This window comes from Dermochelys coriacea, chromosome 8 (assembly GCF_009764565.3).
Source record: "Dermochelys coriacea isolate rDerCor1 chromosome 8, rDerCor1.pri.v4, whole genome shotgun sequence".
NCBI lineage: Eukaryota > Metazoa > Chordata > Testudines > Dermochelyidae > Dermochelys > Dermochelys coriacea.
Window position 1 is genome coordinate 99,091,691 of NC_050075.1, and position 19,077 is coordinate 99,110,767.

Consider the following 19,077-nt stretch of genomic DNA (forward strand, 5'->3'; position numbering starts at 1 on the left):
GTGACTCAGTGATGTTGTTAGGGAGGTTTTCCCATTCATGAGGCATGGTCTCCCCCCTTTAACTTTTCGCTGTTGCTGGTGACATTGGTATCCTCCTCTTATAGATGCCACAGAATTGGAATAATATTGTCGTTTTTCTTAGTAAAACCAGTTAGGTCATTATGAAAATAAGATTTTGGGAAGATTTTAAAGAAGTTAATTAAAAAAATTAAGTACTTAACAATTTTCCTTCTATAGAATAATTGCACATTTGTAGTGAGTCTGTGAGGCAGCTACTGATCTGGATTCTTCATGTCCAGAAAAGCAGGAAAAAAATGCAAAATAGAGCTAATATGATACAGGGCTGTTGGTGGTTGTTGGGGGTTTTTAAGAGAATAAGGATAGGATAGCACATTTTGAAAATGAAATAGAGTAAAATAGTCAAACATTGACATGTGCAAATAAAATAAAGTGGCCTTTCTTAATTAAACTTTACATAAAACATTTTAAGGTTTTTGCCAAATAATCACTTCCCCCTCACCCCCCAAAAAACCCAATAGACAGCTGTTTCATGTATCCAACCAAGGTAATCAGAAACCTTTACATTGATTATTTCGTGCAATTAAAAATACACTGTGATAGGATGTTGTCATGACATCATGTCTCCTGTTTTGAAAGTAAATGTCTGTTTGCCTCACCACTTATGCAGCAGGAGGAGACTCCTATGCATTTTATTCAGATAAAAAATACTCAGTTTGATGCATTAACCATGTATTTTAAAGTCTGGATGTGGGAAAGGGGGACTGTAGTGTATTACAAGTGCTTGTGAGTCTGGCTGACAGAACTGTGATGAAGAATAATGAGAACAGCTAAGGAGCTCAGTCTTATTACTGATCTTAACTTGATGGCAGGACATCCCAGGATGCAATGTCAGAGATGCAAGACTGAACAGAAAGGGGAAAGTGAATAGTTGAAGCTGTGAGAGCTGGTAAAGTTACCTAGATATAAAATTTATGGGGAAAAGAACTGATTCAAGAGACAGCCTTGAAGGAGACAGATGGAAAGTTAGAGAGGGAGGAAGACGAGCTAATAAAGGAGATGCTGAAGGAAAAATTGGAGAGGTAGAGGGAGAACAGGGGGGAAAAAGAGAGATGGGCAGTGTCCTGTGAAGGAGGAGTGATGAGCTGTTTCTGAGCCAGTGCATAAGTCAAGAAGTGTGAGAATGGAGAAGAGGCCCGTGGACTTCAGTGGCAGTCCTGGTGGAGGGGGTATTGTGTCCAGTTCTGGGTGCCACGTTTCAGGAAGGACGTGGACAAATTGGAGAGAGTCCAGAGAAGAGCAACAAAAATGATTAAAGGTCTAGAAGACATGACCTATGAGGGAAGACTGAAAAAATTGGGTTTGTTTAGTCTGGAAAAGAGAAGAGTGAGAGGGGACTTAAGTTTTCAAATACATAAAAGGTTGTTACGAGGAGGAGGAAGAAAAATTGTTTTTCTTAACCTCTGAGGCTAGGACAAGAAGCAATGGGCTTAAAATGAAGCAAGGGAGATTTTGGTTGGACATTAGGAAAAACTTCTTAATTGTCAGTATATTAAGCACTGGAATAAATTGCCTAGGGATGTTGTGGAATCTCAATCATTGGAGATTTTTAAGAGCAGGTTGGACAAATGCCTGTCGGGAACGGTCTAGATAATTAGTCCCGCCATGAGTGCAGGGGACTGGACTAGATGTCCTCTCAAGGTCCCTTCCGGTTCTGATTCTATGATCCTGTCTGCAGAATAATTGATAAATAACTTACATACGATTCTAAAATAGAGCTCACTCATTTTGAAAAAAAATTCTTGTTTTTTCCCCCCACTGGTAATGATAGAAATTGTAACGTATGTGCCACTTAACATAATAGTATCTAGCTCTAAAAAAAGACTACAGTTTCATCAATATAAAGTGCGTTCATTTTTCGAAGTTCACATAGCCATTTCAGAATAAATGTAATGTTCATAAATTTCAAAACCTCACAAAATGGCGATGATCATCTTTATTTTAAAAATACATTTTTAAAGTGGGCTTTTCTATATGCAGAAATATGTGCCTCGCAGCTGTATTTAACTTTTTATTCCTTCTGCTGGCAGTGGTTCAAAGCACAGTGTAATTGCAGTAAAACCAGTGGTTTAGTGCACCTGTAAATGTGATGACTTGCAGTTCCTCTCTTACAAGACTTCCAAGAATCAGCTGACAAAACCTGTTCTGTGCTCTGGGAAAGAAAAAATGTGTGGTTTTTAACACCTGTTTTTATAATGCTTCAGTTCCACACCTGTACGATATTTATGGCTAACTTAATAGTATTTCTCTTTGCAGTTTTTCTTTTAAACAGTATTCCTTTTAAAACCTGACTTTGTAGGAGGGTCAGATAAATACTATATATAATAATATATAAAACAAAACAAATATATATAATATATATAAATGCACCCTTAAGCTTATTTTACTGTTTTAAAAAGAAAGACCTTGACTTTTGACAGGGAATGAGTTAAAAGATCTGAATTGGAAAAGATGAACTTTGATTTTGCAACTTTTTTCTGTTGGAGTTCCAGTTATGGATGAGATTCCGGAATGGAAGATTGGTGTTTTCCTTGTTGCTGGTTATCAGCAATCTTTATTTGTAAGTTTTATTGCTCTCTCTGTTGGTCTTGGTTTAGCCTTTTTATTAAGGGCATAAATAACCCTTTAAATGGATTATAGACAGATAGCTGGAGCTGTGTCTGATGAGCATTGGAGGAGCTGTATCCTGTTGGACTGTATGATTTATTTATTTTTAAATTTGAGGGTGTATATAGTTTCAAATCATTTTAATTCTATGAAATGGAAGATGATGGCTGGATGCTCCTAATAGATCTATTTATTAGAATAATAATGCCTAACTCCTGTGTAGTGCTTTTCATTAGTAGACAATTTTAAAAAGAAAGAGCTTGCATTAAGATGCTCAATAAAAGATCAATCTAATATTTTGAGGGAGGTCTAGTTAAATAAAAAATGAACCATTCTGAAATAAGTGTCTAACTTTTTAAACTGTGAATTTTTTTCCTATGTTTTGAGACTTAAAAAGTCATAAAATCTCCAAAGATGCCACATGTAACAGATCCTTGCATAACTTGGTGGGAACTGTTGGACTTTTGAGGACTGCTGTCTTCTCCCACCAATCGCAGCGATAGCAGGTGGTATATAACATGCACTTGAGTGGCCTTTCTGTTTCACCGTTGGTTGCCAGTGGACATTTCCACTGCCTGTCGCGGTTTTCAGATGTCATTTTAATCAACTTACCTTTCTATGTTTCTCTTCAGAAATATATTAATCTGCCTCAAATTCTGTCACTTAAACATTTAAATAAAGAAAAGCAATAGTGCCTTTGATCTGTGTGTGACAGTTGTTACCTCCATGTAGCTTTAGGTCATATTAAAACTTATAACAACTTATGGCATTAAAGATCCCATTGAGCGTTCGTTCCCCAGATTGCTAGGGCTTGACTCTTGCAAATATTAGTTTGGTTAGTTACGTTCTGCCTTTCCAACTTACCTATGCAGTTTAAAATTGACACAGGATTTTTCTTAAGTGTGGGACAGTGTAGCTGTGTGGTATTAAGCAGCTGCTACATTCCAAGCCACAGTTGGCTGCATTTCTGTGGTTGGGGCAGTGGTGTGTGAGTCTCTATATATTGTGGTGGTGAGTTCCATATGATTTAACTTACATCTTTGACACCGTCCCCTGAACTAATGAACTAATGAACTAAAAGAACTGAGCTGTTCTTCAAAGACTCCAAACTTCTGAGCAGTTTTCTTGAATTTTAAATACCCAAACAGAAATTCTGCATCAAAAATGTGTTTGTTTACTTCAGAATTGCATTGATCTATGGTATGGGTGTGACAATATTCAGTCTTGGGCTATGCTAGGCATGAAGGCTTTTTTCTATTTAAAATCTGGCATTTCGCCTTTCCAGTTGGATTCAGCTCTTGTTTCTAGTCATTGCAGGTTGTTTAATAGTAGGCGTTTAAATCATGGTGTTATGACTTAGGAAAAATTTTTAGATTCATTTAAGAAACTTCTAAATTTTTTTTCTTGTATTCCTACCATGATGTGTAGCATCTGTCTTGTCTGCTTTGGACTTGTACCTCCCTATGCAGCGGCTGACCAATTAGAAACTTGAAGATTTTTGTCAACCTTTGATAGATCCTTTCTTATGCTGCAGCTCCAGTTTGTTCTCTGCCTCATCTGAAGGCAGTTGCGGCAGCTTTTACTTCCCTACTCTTCTGTGAGTAGCAGATAAAACTCATGATTTAAAAATTGTAAATTTAGATGTTTATTTGCTAGTTCTTTTCTTTGTTCCCCCTTTATAATCTTAAGCAAAAGAAATCCACTTTAGCAATTTGTTTCTTTAAGTCCCTAGTTGTCAGAAGAATTTTAGATATTTATATAGAAGTGTTTTTTTTAACCAAGAAGTTTCACACCAAAATTCTCTCTCTCTCTCTCTCTCTCTCTCTCTCTCTCTCTCTATCTATATCTATATCTATATATATAGTAAAAGACACGTTCCAGGGGCTCATTAACAACATCTTTATTATGAGAATAACACAAAGACCCAGTGCTATATTTACAGCCAGCACCACCTTCTGAGATTATATCTATCTATCTATCTATTGAATTTCCCCAAATCAAGGAAGTGGAAATGCTTGGACCAGTTTATGCTTCAACCAGGCTATACTTTTCCATCACGGTTTGAAGTCAGTGGGACTTGTGCTTCTAAATTGCTTCTGAAAATACCACCTACAGGTGCCTAAATGTGGGTTTAGCACAGTGCTTCAGTCCTAAAAAAGAAGTGCCAAAGCATACTCATAAGTGAGACTATTGGAAATATCGGAACATTATTCCAGACCCCACCCCCTCCAAAAAAAAAAAAAAAAAAAAAGTTCCAGAATGGCATTTCAGAGAGTTCCAGCACAACTCGGTCATGGTTGAGCAGCCTAAGTTTAGGCTCTTATATTGGAAAATTTTGGCCTCTAGGTATAAAACAAACATAGCAAGCTGTTTTGGGGGGGTTTTGTTTGACAATCTCCTAAGACCACCAATTTTCAGCTGTTCATTCACATAGCTGTTCTCTTACCACTGCTGTAACAACCAAATCTCTACACTTTGCTAGTCCATTTGAATGACAAGTAAAGAAAAGTGTATCTTCCAGCTGTCCACTCTCCTTTACCCAGCTAATGTATCTCTGTATGACAGCAAGAGAGCTTGTAACTTCCTTAACTCTCTGATACTAGCCCAGTCTGGCCTGGCCTGAATAATTAACATTCCAGCTTGCAATGCGTATATTGTGTTTAGCTGTTATCCAAAATCTATGACCCTTTCCATTTGTTAGGCTGAGATTGAAATACATATAAATCAGTTTGGCTTGCTATACTGTTTTGTATAGCAAGTGAGTTTTGGATGTAATGGTTTGTTACCATATCAATCCATCCTATTTAGGTCATGGGAATACCATGTCACAGCCTGAGGGCCTGCTTGGAATAAGTATCAGTGGTTCTACCGTAGTCCACTTGGTTTGTAAGAGTTCTTCTCTTGACAGTCTTGTCTGAAAAAGCTAAGTGGGTTCTGTCTGTCTTGGTTTGAAATCAGTTTTCCTTCTTCTAGGTATTGTTGATTCACGGCACCTTATTCCCTAATATTCAGTGTAACCTATCTAATAATGATACTGTTGATTACACAAGTTTTCCAAGGTAGCAGACTTGGACTTACAGTAAATTTCAAGATGACCAAGTAGTTGCATCTTGGAAAAGGGGCAATAGGAAAAGTGCTGAAATGTGGTAGTGGTGAGCCATAGAACAAGTGGATTCTTATGTGTACCTATGACGCTTGATTGGTGCTGATAGCTCTATCAAGTATGAGGTTACAAGGAGATGTGCCTTAGCGGCACATGTTGCACAAAAATTGACAAACTTATGGACTGATGCAAACATTACGTTTGGTACCACAGTGAAAACTTATCAAACCACTGTACTACCAGTATTATGCTGTGTCATGATCTGAAAGCAGCTGCATTAAATTAAACAGTCATCAAAAGTCTGGGTGCAGTAGAGATAAGAGTTCTTCAAACAATGAGTAGAGAGGAATGATTTAAAGTTGAAAGGGGAGTAGGAACTGAAATCAGGGTATGGGATTGGCTGCAGTTGAAAAGATTACAATAATGGGGACACTGCAGAAGACAGATGATGGGATATTAAAGAAAATAATGCAAACACACCTGAGGTCAGTCCGACCTAGAGGCTGACCACTGACTAGTTAGTAGGACTATGTGTGCAGGGACATGCTAAGCTTAACAGAGGAACGAGCCACAGACAGGAATGAATAGCGATGTTGTATTGCTCCTTGGTACTATGAAGATGCTCTGGCATGAAAGAGAGAGTATTTTTCAAAGAAAGTTTACAGTAACTTAGTTAATGGATAGAAAGTCTAAACTACTTTCATAGTTAGTACTAAAAGAAAAGGATTACTTGTGGCACCTTAGAGACTAACAAATTTATTTGAGCATAAGCTTTTGTGAGCTACAGCTCACTTGCTATTGTGTTTTTTGACGTGACAGATTTTATACCACTGAGAAATTTTTAAAGTAAAAATAAAATTTTAGCCTCTTTTATGCAAGCTCTTCTGCACATGCTTAACTTTAAGCACAAATGTAGTCAAAATGGGACTATTCATGGGAGTAAAATTACATATCTGCTTGGGTGTTTGCAGGATGAGGGCCTTAATTTTCAATTTTTGTTATTGCCTAGAACAGTTTTTTGTAAATTTCTAAATGATACTGTACCAGTAGTGGCATTGGGGGAAAAAAATCATTTATAAATTAGTTTCATTATAAATTTTAATCTAAAGTTGTAATAGCAGAATGCTTTCAAATGTAGTTTTACAAATCCTCCATGTGATTTGAAATTATTTTTAAAAGAGTGATGTAAGTCATGATTGCCATGATTTTAAATGGTTCCACTCTGCTGTGAAATGCTTGAAATCTTTATGGAGGGCTCAGTGTGCCTTAAACTATGGGGAGCCCACAATACCTTTTATTGGGGGAAGGGCTGATCCACTTGCCTCTCCTCAAACCACTAAGAAGGTGAGCTATCTGATCTTCCCTCTTCAGTTTCGAACGTCGTGATAGCTGCTTCATTTTGTACTGTTGCAATAATGACTCGTTGCTCTCTCTCCATGAAATACATGAGTTGTTGCCCGAGTACTATTTTTGAAGACTTTGTCTGTCACCTGCTGATCTGGAGGATTTAGTAATGACAGATATATAATAATTGGTCACATTAGTTGCTTGTGCTATTTTGACCTTTTTTCATGTCTGACAAGCACTTTTCTTCCAGGGACTCAGTACATAAGCATTGGCCATCACTGCCACACAGGGAGTACCTAGCAGAAATTCCATCTCAGAGGCAGAACTCTTCTGAGTTCCCCAGCCCACAAGGGAGAACATCAACTGTTACACCTCTGGGGGGGTGGGGGGGGGAAGGAGGGCAGCATATGCCCTCTGTGTGCCCAGCTAATTTGGTGAGCTGGTATGGGAGGAAGAAATAATTTTGTCCCTGCTTGCTTTCCACTCTTTAAAGTGCCCTACACATTAGGACTACTGAAGGAGCTGTGCCTGTTCTCCAGGGAGTGCAGGTGCTGTAATTTAAGATCAGCTGCTGAATGGGGGATGGAGGCTTGTTGTTTTCCCCCACTAACCATGTGCAGCAATGCACAGTATGCTATCTTTTGTTTTGCTCATCTCTATAACACTTTCTGTATTATTTTACTACTGAATGCTTCCATTACAAGTAAAGAAGTATGCTATGTGTGCATAATTTTATATTTTGAAGATATGGCAAAACTGGAGTATAAACAATAATTGTAGATATCAATCTCATAGCTGTGTGTGTGCGCGCACATGCGTGCACACAAATAAGTGAAACTAAAGCAAGTGAGAAGGCCATGTTGGTAGCTCTGGACTGAAGTCCTCTATCGACAGCACCAGGTACTGTGCAATCAACATCTTCCTTTAACTCGTGGCTCTCAACGTTTCCAGACTACTATATCCCTTTCAGGAGTCTTGCGTACCCACAGGTTTCATCTGACTTAAAAACTACTTGCTTACAAAATCAGACCTAAAAATACAAGTGTCACAGCATCCTATTGCTGAAAAATTGCTTACTTTCTCATTTTTAGCAAATAATTATAAACTAAATCAACTGGAATATAAATCTTGTACTTACATTTCAGCGTATAGTATATAGAGCACTATAAACAAGTCATTGTCTGTATGAAATTTTAGTTTGTACTAACTTCACTAGTGCTTTTTATGTAGCCTGTTGTAAAACTAGGCAAATATTTAGATGAGTTGATCTACCCCCTGGAAGACCTCTGCGTACCCCTGCTCTGTCGCCTAAACAGCGTGCATCAACATTGCTGTGGGAAGACCACCTTTAATAGTGAGAGGCTGGCTTGGTCTTTGAGTATGTCTATATTGTAGTGTAAACCCAGGGTTAGTGGGACTCAGGTCAGCTGATCTGTGTTAGAGAGCCCTGGGCTTGAGTTTCTACGCTGATTCTTAACCCTACATTAAGAATTTTCTAACCTGGGCTCAAATCTGGGGCTCTGGTGTTCGTAAGTCTGAGGTTCTACTGTACTGCATTTTCAATCCCTTGAGCCATCCGACTTTCATAAACTGAAGGTTTTATTGTAAAATGTACTTTGTAATGTGAAAAATGTTTGTGCAGTGATGAGTAAAAAAAAATCAGTAAATAAGAATATTTTCAATGTATGGTTTTATAGGTTGTTGAAAAGATATTGTGATATCTTTTGCCAGTGGAATACATACACATACCTTTTGAAGTAAAAAAAGAAACAAACAAACAAACCCAATCCTTTACTTATATTTGTAGTTCATAACAAAGTTTTCATTGTGGCAAACCTATCCGATATGCTTGTATGAGTCTTGATATTTACACTGTCTTGTGTAGCAATATACTTAGAATTAGTGAGCCGATTGGAGAGAAGCATACTGTAATGGCTTCAGTCCTGGACTCTGAATCAGGAGTTTCTGGGTTGTAAGCCTAGTTCTTATAGTAACAATCCTTTTGGCTTCAATCAAATGAGTTTTACCTCACTGGCTCAGTTTTCCCATATGTAATCTGCTTTCCAAACATCTTCACTGTTAGATTCCCATAGATCCTATTTAGGACCTCTAGATGCAAACACAGAATAAATAACTAGACCATATACTAGGCACAGAGGCATTTTGTTCTGCAATTTGATCACCTACTTTCTTTCCCAGTTCTTGGTTTTCGTTGTAAAAGAGAGGATATATGCTACCTTTTTTTTTTATAAAGATAAAGACATTGTTATCTATTGGATGCAATGTAAGATTTGCATTCTTGGTCAATTTTACATTGCAGTTTTTTTCTTAACTACCACCTCTTCCAACCAGAGCAAGGCAGAATCCCTAAGAGGTTATTTTCATAGGTTGTTTGGGAGTTTATTGAAACCAGGTTTGATTTCTAAAAATATTCCTCTTGTGCAACATTTTCCTGTTTCCCTGGAAAGGGTCTTAAGAAACACCTCTGCAAGGTGGTTTGCAGGACTACTAACTGTAGTCTCTAGCCTATCATTTAAATTGGCTTCTGTACCAAATGACTGGAGGATAGCTGATGTGATGCCAATTTTTAAAAAGGGCTCTAGAGGTGACCCCAGCAATTATAGGCCAGTAAGCCTGACTTCAGTACCGGGCAAACTGACTGAAACTATAGTAAAGAACAAAATTGTCAGACACATAGATGAATATAATTGTTGGAATAGTCAACATGGTTTTTGTAAAGGGAAATCATGCCTCACCAATGTACTAGAATTCTTTGAGGGGATCAGCAAGCATGTGGACAAGGGGGATCCAGTAGATATACTGTACTTAGATTTTTCAGAAAGCCTTTGACAAGGTCGCTCACCAAAGGCTATTAAGCAAAGTAAGCAGTCATGGGATAAGAGGGAAGGTTCTCTCATGGACTGGTAACTGGTTAAAAGATAGGAAACAAGGGATAGGAGTAAATGGTCAGTTTTCAGAATGGAGAGAGGTAAATAGTAGTGTCCCCCAGGGGTCTGTACTAGGCTCAGTCCTATTCAACATATTCATAAATGATCTGGAAAAAGGGGTAAACAGTGAGGTGGCAAAATTTGCAGATACAAAACTACTCAAGATAGTTAAGTCCCAGGCAGACTGCAAAGAGCTACAAAAGGATCTCTCAGACCTGGGTGACTGGGCAACAAAATGGCAGATTAAATTCAGTGTTGATAAATGCAAAGTAATGCACATTGGAAAACATAATCTCAACTATATATATAAAATGATGGGGCCTAAATTAGCTGTTACCACTCAAGAAAGTGATCTTGGAGTCATTGTGGATAGTTCTCTGAAAACATCCACTCAATGTGCAGCGGCAGTCAAAAAAGCGAACAGAATCTTGGGAATCATTAAGAAAGGGACAGATGATGAAACAGAAGATATATAAATCCATGGTATGCCCACATCTTGAATACTGCATGCAGATGTGGTCGCCCTATCTTAATAAAGATATATGGGACTTGGAAAAGGTTCAGAAAAGGGCATCGAAAATTATTAGGGGTATGGAATGGCTGCTGTATAAGGAAAAATTAATAAGACTGTGACTTTTCAACTTGGAAAAGAGATGACTAAGGAGGGATATGATAGAGTTCAATAAAGTCATGACTGGTGTGGAGAAAGTTATGAACAACCTCTATTCCAGAGGTGTTCATAACTCTGAGGTTCTACTGTACAAACTTTTTGATTTAAACGTAACTCTGAGATTCTGGAAGAAGCTTGCCTTTGACACCATGGAATAACAAATTAGTTCTGGATTATCAACACATAAGAAATGTGAATAGGTAAGTCAGGTAGTGTAAGGTCAGGGTTTTGCGGACTCTCATATTGCCTGTTTTGGCTGCTAAGTAGCATGTGGAGTTTAATGTGTGGCCTGAAAGACAGATGGATTGATCAGCCTTCCTTAGGTAGAACTCTGGGATCAACATTATGAAGTAATGTATGTAACATATAATGTAAGCAGCATGTGTCTCCTGTCTAAATAATGGATGTAATTTAGTGACTACTGAAATGAACTCCTTTACTTCTGTTTTCCTTGTACGTCTGCCAACAAGAAATGCATAGTCATCAAACAAGCAGCGGGACTAATAAATGTAGATTCTTTTGATGGAGAAACTAATCTGTTTCTTGTAATAGAGAGTTCTTTGTGCTCTGAGCATACCCCAAAAGCAGCACCTGAGATTATAGCAGTACTTGGAGGCATAACTATAGCTAAGTGTGTCTCTCTCCACCTTACCCTCTTCCCACAAAACCCCCAAAATGTTTCCATCGCCAGTACATAGTTTCAGTGGTTCATGCGTGTGCTATGAAGATTTCCACTTAGCATTACTTTGCCCTGCAACATTCAAGTCTGGACCAAATGTCTTAAAACTCTTTTTAAAACTTTAATTTGTTTGTAATTAGTGTTTTTAAATATCTAAAAATAGTTAACCAATAGTTCTTTCTAACTCTATTTGAACTTAAAATGACACTAATTTTATGAATGTATATTTGACTAGTGATGAATCACTTGCTTAATCATGCTGGATATATGTGGGTGGGGGATGGGATGTATTCAGTTGACATTATTAAACTTGGAAAGTAACATCTTTGGAGATACTGTGCTACATCACAAATAACTTACTGTTTTGTAAGGTTGCTGCCCCATGACTGGCAACCACAGACCCAGAGATCATAAGTCAATCAGGTCAAAACTCCACATAAATCCATTTCTAAAGACTTGTGTGTGTGTACTACTATACCATATTTTGAACACTTCTATTTGTAGATTTATTTTTTAAACACTAACATCCATCCTTAATCTGCCCTTGAATGCCTCTGAGTTGGGGTTTACCTCAGGTGCTTACCCTGCAACCCCTAGCCGGAGGGGAGGCCAGGGAGTCTCCATAGGCGCCACCTCCGCAGATCCCATTGACTGCGGTTTCCAGACAATGGGAGCTGAGGAGCTGGTACTCGGGACAGGGGCAGTGCGCGGAGCCTCCCTGACCCCCACCCCTGCGTAGGGACCGCAGGGACATACCGGCTGCTTCCGGGAGCCGTGCGGAGCGAGGGCAGGCAAGGAGCCTGCCTTAGCCCCTCTGTGCCACCAATCTGAGTTTTAATGGCCTGGTCAGCAGTGCTAACCAGAGCTGCCCTGGTCCATTTTCAACTAGGCATTGTGGTTGAAAACCGGATGCCTGGTAACCCTACTTTGGATTACAGCCCCAGCCCATGTAGTACAGTATGTATAATCGCCCACTGTTTGGGGAGACTGGAACAGGTTGAGGATTGGATTTCTGCATTCAACTCTAAATTTCCTTGCTTTCATGGTTTGAAGCCAGACTCTTAGCATAATTTTAATGGTTTTGAGTGTGTGTTTGTTTGACAAGATGCTGTATTGACCCAAGTTAAGGTAATTTAGAAGTTATTGTCATAGATTGTGTAATGTTGTCGCCTCATTTAGTAAAAGGGGAATTATTGTGCAATACTTTTTAATACCCTATGTACTTTTCTGAGTCCTCATGCCATAACTTGTCAGCACTGCTGTACCTTTGATCTTTATTTAGAACTGGCATAATATACAGTGAAGTGATTGTAAGCTAAAAGTAAAGTATCTTGTCACAGGATAGCCCTCCCCTTCCTATGTTTCTTGGCTTTAATGTTAAAATTTATGTGAAGTAATTCAGGAGAGGAAAAATAAAAATGCGTGGGGAAATGTGGTGGTTAAATGCAGATATATTTTTCAGGCACCACTTTTGCACCATGTAGCTCTCAGGTGTGGTTTGTTTGTTTTTTGTTTTTTTTTTTTTCTTACTGCTGCCTGGTTTAATTTTTTTAGGAATCCAGAAAGTGGATCACTGTATGGTGGCATAAGAGCACCTTTTTTTTCCCCCTTATCCAGGAAGTGGGGAAGCATTAGCTTAAAAAGCTATGGTACCCCTCTTCAGGGGTTCATTCCACATGGTACATAAAAACAGGCTTCTATTCACCTCTCCTTCTGTAAGAATGGGTTGTGAATAGGTTTTTCTGTTTTTTTTCTCCTGCCCTTCCCCCTCCTATGTATAAAAGGACCATGGTTGCTGGGCTGATAAAAGGCCTGGTACTGGCCTTAAAGGGAGTCCCTGCAAGTGGAGTTCAGTCTTGGGTGAAGATGGGTCAGCTGCTTTCTCTGTGTGTTCAGACAAGTATGTAGACAAGTATGTTCAAATACTTTCTTTGATACAGAACTATAAAAATGCATTCCACTCAATGAGTGGATTGCCGAGGGTGGACTTTAACTGGATATTGCATGTTTTACTTCCAAATAGTGACATGTATCAACCAATTGTAGAATTTGGTACAGGATTAATCTCTATATTCTAATAATTCTACCATTTACTTATTGCTCTCAGTATGTGTGCTCACAGGAAAAAGTGGGAAAAAGTTATTTTCCTGTCTTCTGAAGAGTGTTGCAGTGTATGGATAATTCTACTGCCAATGGTAATATAAAATTCACAATGGGTATTTAAGAACCATATGTTTGGTTTTAGGTTTATAAAGGTAGCTCTAATTGGCCGGAGGTCTTAAATGCATTGCTTATGTCATTTAGATTACCGAAGAATCTGGCTAAAGTTTGTGTTTGAAACCCGCAATATAGTAGGGGGGAAAAACAGAAAACTATACCTAGAATGCTATTTGTAAGATACTTCAGTGTGCTTTCCTATTGGTGAGGATGAAGGAGGGAATCTGTATGAAAATATTTGTGTGGGGTGGTTTTTTTTTTTTTAAAAATGTTAATTTTGCTTTGTTAGTCATTCTGTTCGCCTTACAGCTTTTCATGAAGTGTGTTCATTGTGAAGAAACAACAAATTGAAAAACAGCAGATGGCATGGAAGGCATTTCAGAGTCGCTCAGTTAGTCTTTGGTTGAATTTTAAAAAGAAGATGGGGACAAATGTTGGCTTTCTATTAAAAACTGTGGGTGTGACTTCATGCCTAGTACTTGGAAATACTTTGTGTTGAGACTTGGGAAGTAAGGGGAATGCCAACACAGTATATAACGCAAGCTACAGGAATAAGCTGACTTGATTCTTTGCCTTGCATAACCTGCCAAAGATAATGGAGATGGAATTTGCTTTTGTTGGTGTGCTTGTAGAGGACAACTGGCCCTTTTTGTTTCAGGGGTTATTATATTTTTTTTAAATGCATTGAATGGGCAATAACATTGTACCCTAGGAAAAAGTCAGGCTACTAAAGGGCTGGTACCAAAATATCAGTTTGTGGGTCTGGTGTCTTTTAAGGTGGTATTATGTGTATATCTAAATCAAAGAGCCTCTGATGTAAAAGAACTGGCCTTTTTAATAGGCATCCTCTGGAATTGTGCCAGTTGGATCTTCATAGACATGCCTGTTTACAGATGTTTGATTGCCTCATGGAGCCTTTTTAAAAGATTTCACATTGTTATAGGGAATCTAACAATGCAGCCTCAATGACTAGGAAAAGATTGTATTACATGTTGCATTCGATGAAGTGAGCTGTAGCTCACGAAAGCTTATGCTCTAATAAATTTGTTAGTCTCTAAGGTGCCACAAGTACTCCTTTTCTTTTTAGGTGAACTAAATAAATCCTAATATTATTAATCTGGGCTGCTTGTGCTATTTGCCTTCTCTTTGCAGTAATTATGTTTATTTCTGTGCTGCTTAGTTAAGCATCTTCTACCAGGCTTGTTTTATACCTTGTTAAGGTTTTAGCCCCAAAATTTTACCCTGCTTCACAGTTATAAACTGATGGGAGAGAATGTGTACCTCTTTTTGGATAGTAATATCAGCTGGTCAGAACAAATGTTTTGTCATGGCAAAGGCCCAGCAATAGTTGTTAAACCATAGCCATGTTAGTCTCAGTTCCACTTAAAACACAGGCCAAAACCAATATTTGACAGATAGAAAATGAGAATATTGAGGGAATATTATTTTAAAATAGTTTTGTAGCATATCTAAAAATATTAAAACAAATATAATGAAACATTACTTGGTAGTGTCCTCTTAATGAGCGTACCATCATCCTCCCTGCCACTCAAGTTCATAACCTGGGAATCCTCTTCAATTCCTCCCTTTCCTTTGGCCTTCTCATCCATGCCATTTCCTAATCCTTCATCTCTTTCATTCCCATCTCCAAGATCTGACCAGACAGCAATTGTACAGATTTGTAGTAAAAGCTTCACTTTATTCATTTGTATTTTTATCACCCATTTATTTTGTTGGAATAGGAAATGTGCGAACAAAATTAGCTTAAGTATAATATAATTTATCACATGAAAGCAACAAAATCAACTTAAAATAATACTGATCTATATGCAATATTCTTAAATACGTTACACGGGGTTCCACATTAATCCATACTAGTGATGGGGAGCGGGGGGTTGCCTGTCATGGAAATAGTAATGTAAATAGGGTACTAGAAATGCTCCCTCCAAATCTATAGATACGTGTTCCCACTTGTCTCTTTCACTGTATGTTTGTTCTGATTATATAATCAGAGCCATCTAATCTGCCTGTATTTCCAGTGAGCCTGTCAGTGTCGTAGTTAGAAATGTATGTCATAGCTGTGGACCTGCCCGTATATCAAATATAGACCTGTTCATATCAGTGCTTAGCAAATAAGATAGAGAAAAATACATTCCAGAACAAAAACGACAGAGCTGTAGTAATGGAAGTATTGTACCAGACCTGGCTATGTAACTAATAATTTGCATTCCCAACTCCATTGCCAGCAAAAATCTTGTAAGTGAGATCAGAAGAGATGCTCATCTTACCCTCTCAGCCTTTCCATACTGGCCAAGAAGGCGATTGTTCTCCAAAATGGTCCTGGTGCCAATTTTGGGCCTGGTAATTTTCCAGTCAGACCAAACCTGCTGCAACGGGGAATGAATCACATTGTGGAACTATTCTGCAGAAAGTTAGCAGTGTTGATGCTTCAAAGGAAATATTAGAAAGTCTGTAATATTCCAGACAAGAAATTAATCTATTAACAGCATTGAAGAAAAATAAAACAGATAGAATACTCAGGAACATGCCCAGATTTTTATTTGCATACAGAATTCCATTTGAGACACTGGAACCCTCCAGTCTGTTGTGTGTTACAACTCCTTCAAGAGCCTGTCAGCAGACCTGAAGCCAACCTATTGCAAGATAGAATTAACAATAGCTTTGAATTCCAGTACGTGGATGTTGCCAGAGCCTCTTTCCTGTCCTCTTTTATATTGCTAGCTCCTTTAAACAAACTATAGTGTGACATCTATTGGAGGTGAAAGGTCCACAATATATATCGTGTTACATGACTTAATGAAGCCAGTACACTATATGTCCCTAGACTTTTTATCTATCAAAATAGCATTGTTGGTCCCCCATAACTTTGGCCAGGAGTGTCTGAAGGGGGCACAGTCAACAGTGGATGGATAATGTGCAGTTCACAAGAACAAGGTGTCTAAATACATTTCTGAATTCTTCATTTACAAGGATCAGGGAGTAATATGTCCTTCTGTACAATTCAATTACGTAGCTCCCCTGTGGAGGGAACTTAATATGTATGATTGGTATACAATTACTTGGTGAAGCAGGCTGAGAAATTTGTTACAATTTACTGTGACAATAAATTATGAAAGGGTGCACAGAGGATGGGATAGGCATTTATTATGTTTCATAAATCCTAGTAGAACCACCAGCAAAAGAAGAATCCTTTGCCAGACCTCAAAGCACAATCTAGAATATCAGTGGAACTCCTGCAAGGTGAGCATGGGAATCAAAGAAATATGGAAATCAATTATATGGAGTTGATCCATCTGCTTACCAAACATTATAAATGAAAATATTAGGTTTTGCTGGTTGTAGCATTTGTTAAGCAGAATCATGGGGAATGGGGGGGGGAGGAGGAGGAGAAGAGACACAGCGTAAGGGTGTGTGTGTGTGCAAGAGAGAGAGAGAGAGTTTTAAGGGTGGGAAGAAAGAGAAAAGGAATATATCCTTGTGTTTCTAAGTCTTCCTGAATTCACTGCTAGTTACACCCCAAATTAATGCAACTGCAGACATTCTTTAGAGAGAGAGAAATTTTGCTTCTTACCCATTCATTTCTTTTCTCAGAAACAGTAAATTTGGCAGTTCCATGGATTTTGAATAATCCTTTAGAGTAGGAAGTTCATATAGTTCAGTGGAAAGCATTGTGGGCCTATATTACCCAATTATTAGTATTCAGAGTATTAATCTGTTCTTGTAGTCTTTTTAGAAATATTTGATTGTCCAGGCTACAGTCGTTGGCCGGTAGGTCCTAGTGCCATCTGCAGGAAACAAGCTGTAATTGCTGCAAAATCTCTGAGCCCCAATTGTAATTCAGAAGAAGTAAATGTACAGGTAAATCTCAAGTTTCAGAGGAGCAGCCGTGTTGGTCTGTATCCGCAAAAAGAAAAGGAGTACTTGTGGTACCTTAGAAACGAAGAAATTTATTTGAGCATAAGCTTTCGTGAGCTACAGCTCACTTCATCGGATGCATTCAGTGGAAAATACAGTGGGGAGATTTATATACACAGAGAACATGGAACAATGGGTGTTACCTTACACGCTGTAACGAGAGTGATCAGGTAAGGTGAGCTATTACCAGCAGGAGAACGAAAGGACTGAGGGTAAAAAATCCATTACAATCTACATACCACACAGACTATGCTGACAGTTTGTGCCACACGCTCTCAAAGAAACTGCGGAACCACCTGATCAACATCCTCTACAGCAAACTGGGAAAGATTATCCAGTTTTGAGAGCTCATTCTTACTCTCATAAAAAACCAACCTTCCACACAAACTTCCTCGTGGCTGGACTTTACAAAAACTAGACAAGCCATTTACAGCACACACTTTGCTTCTCTACAAAAAAAAAAAAAAAAAAAAGACACTAAACTCTCGAAACTACTACATGCCACAAGGGGCCACAAAAGTGGTTCCCTTAACCCACCCAACAATATTGTTAATCTATCCAACTATACTCTTAGGACAGATTCTTCTGCTGGGCTATCTTGGGGCCTCTCCTTCTGCCCCTCCACCCCCACAAACATGATACAGTTCTGTGATGACCTAGAATCCTATTTTCGACTTCTCCAACTCAAGGAATATTTCCAACAGACTTCTGAACAACATACTAACTCTCAGAGACCTTCTTACCAAAAACTACAAAAAGAAGGATTCTGGGTGGACTCCTCCTGAAGGTCGAAACAACAGACTGGACTTCTACATAGAGTGCTTCCGCTGATGTGCACAGGCTGAAATTGTGGAAAAGCAGCATTACTTGCCCCATCAGAACACAATGCCGTCCACAGCCTCAGAAACAACTCTGACATAATCAAAAAGGCTGACAAACGAGGTGCTGTTGTCATCATGAATAGGTTGGAATATGAACAAGAGGCTGCTAGGCAGCTCTCCAATATCACTTTCTACAAACCATTACCCTCTGTCCCACTGAGGGCTACCAAAAGAAACTACACCATTTGCTCAAGAAACTCCCAGAAAAAGCACAAGAACAAATCCGCACAGACACACTGCTGGAACCCCAACCTGGGGTATTCTATCTGCTACCCAAGATCCATAAACCTGGAAATCCTGGACGCCCCATCATCTCAGGCATTGGCACCTTGACAGCAAGATTGTCTGGCTATGTAGACTCCCTCCTCAGGCCCCACACTACCAGCACTCCCAGCTATCTATGAGACACCACTGACTTCCTGAAGAAACTACAATCCATCGGTCATCTTCCTGAAAACACTTTCCTAGCCACTATGGATGTAGATGCCCTCTACACCAACATTCCACATAAAGATGGACTAAAAGCCGTCAGGAACAGTATCCCCGATAATGTCACGGCTAACCTGGTGGCTGAACTTTGTGACTTTGTCCTGACCCATAACTATTTCACA

At 38.8% G+C, this 19,077-nt stretch overlaps 1 protein-coding gene across 2 annotated transcripts in view; it reads left to right on the top strand.

Annotated features, from left to right (window-relative positions):
• Positions 1-19,077, top strand: part of FAF1 (Fas associated factor 1) — a 299,927-nt gene that overhangs the window by 31,874 nt on the left and 248,976 nt on the right. Inside the window, exon 1 of one of the 2 annotated variants that reach the window (XM_043520083.1) lies at positions 2,509-2,638. The exons of the other annotated variant lie outside the window; for it this stretch is intronic. Within the exon in view, the coding sequence (XP_043376018.1) occupies positions 2,573-2,638 (66 nt within the window). The 5' untranslated portion in view covers positions 2,509-2,572. Of the gene's footprint in view, positions 1-2,508; positions 2,639-19,077 lie in introns of those variants that run through there. 2 annotated transcript variants of the gene reach the window in all.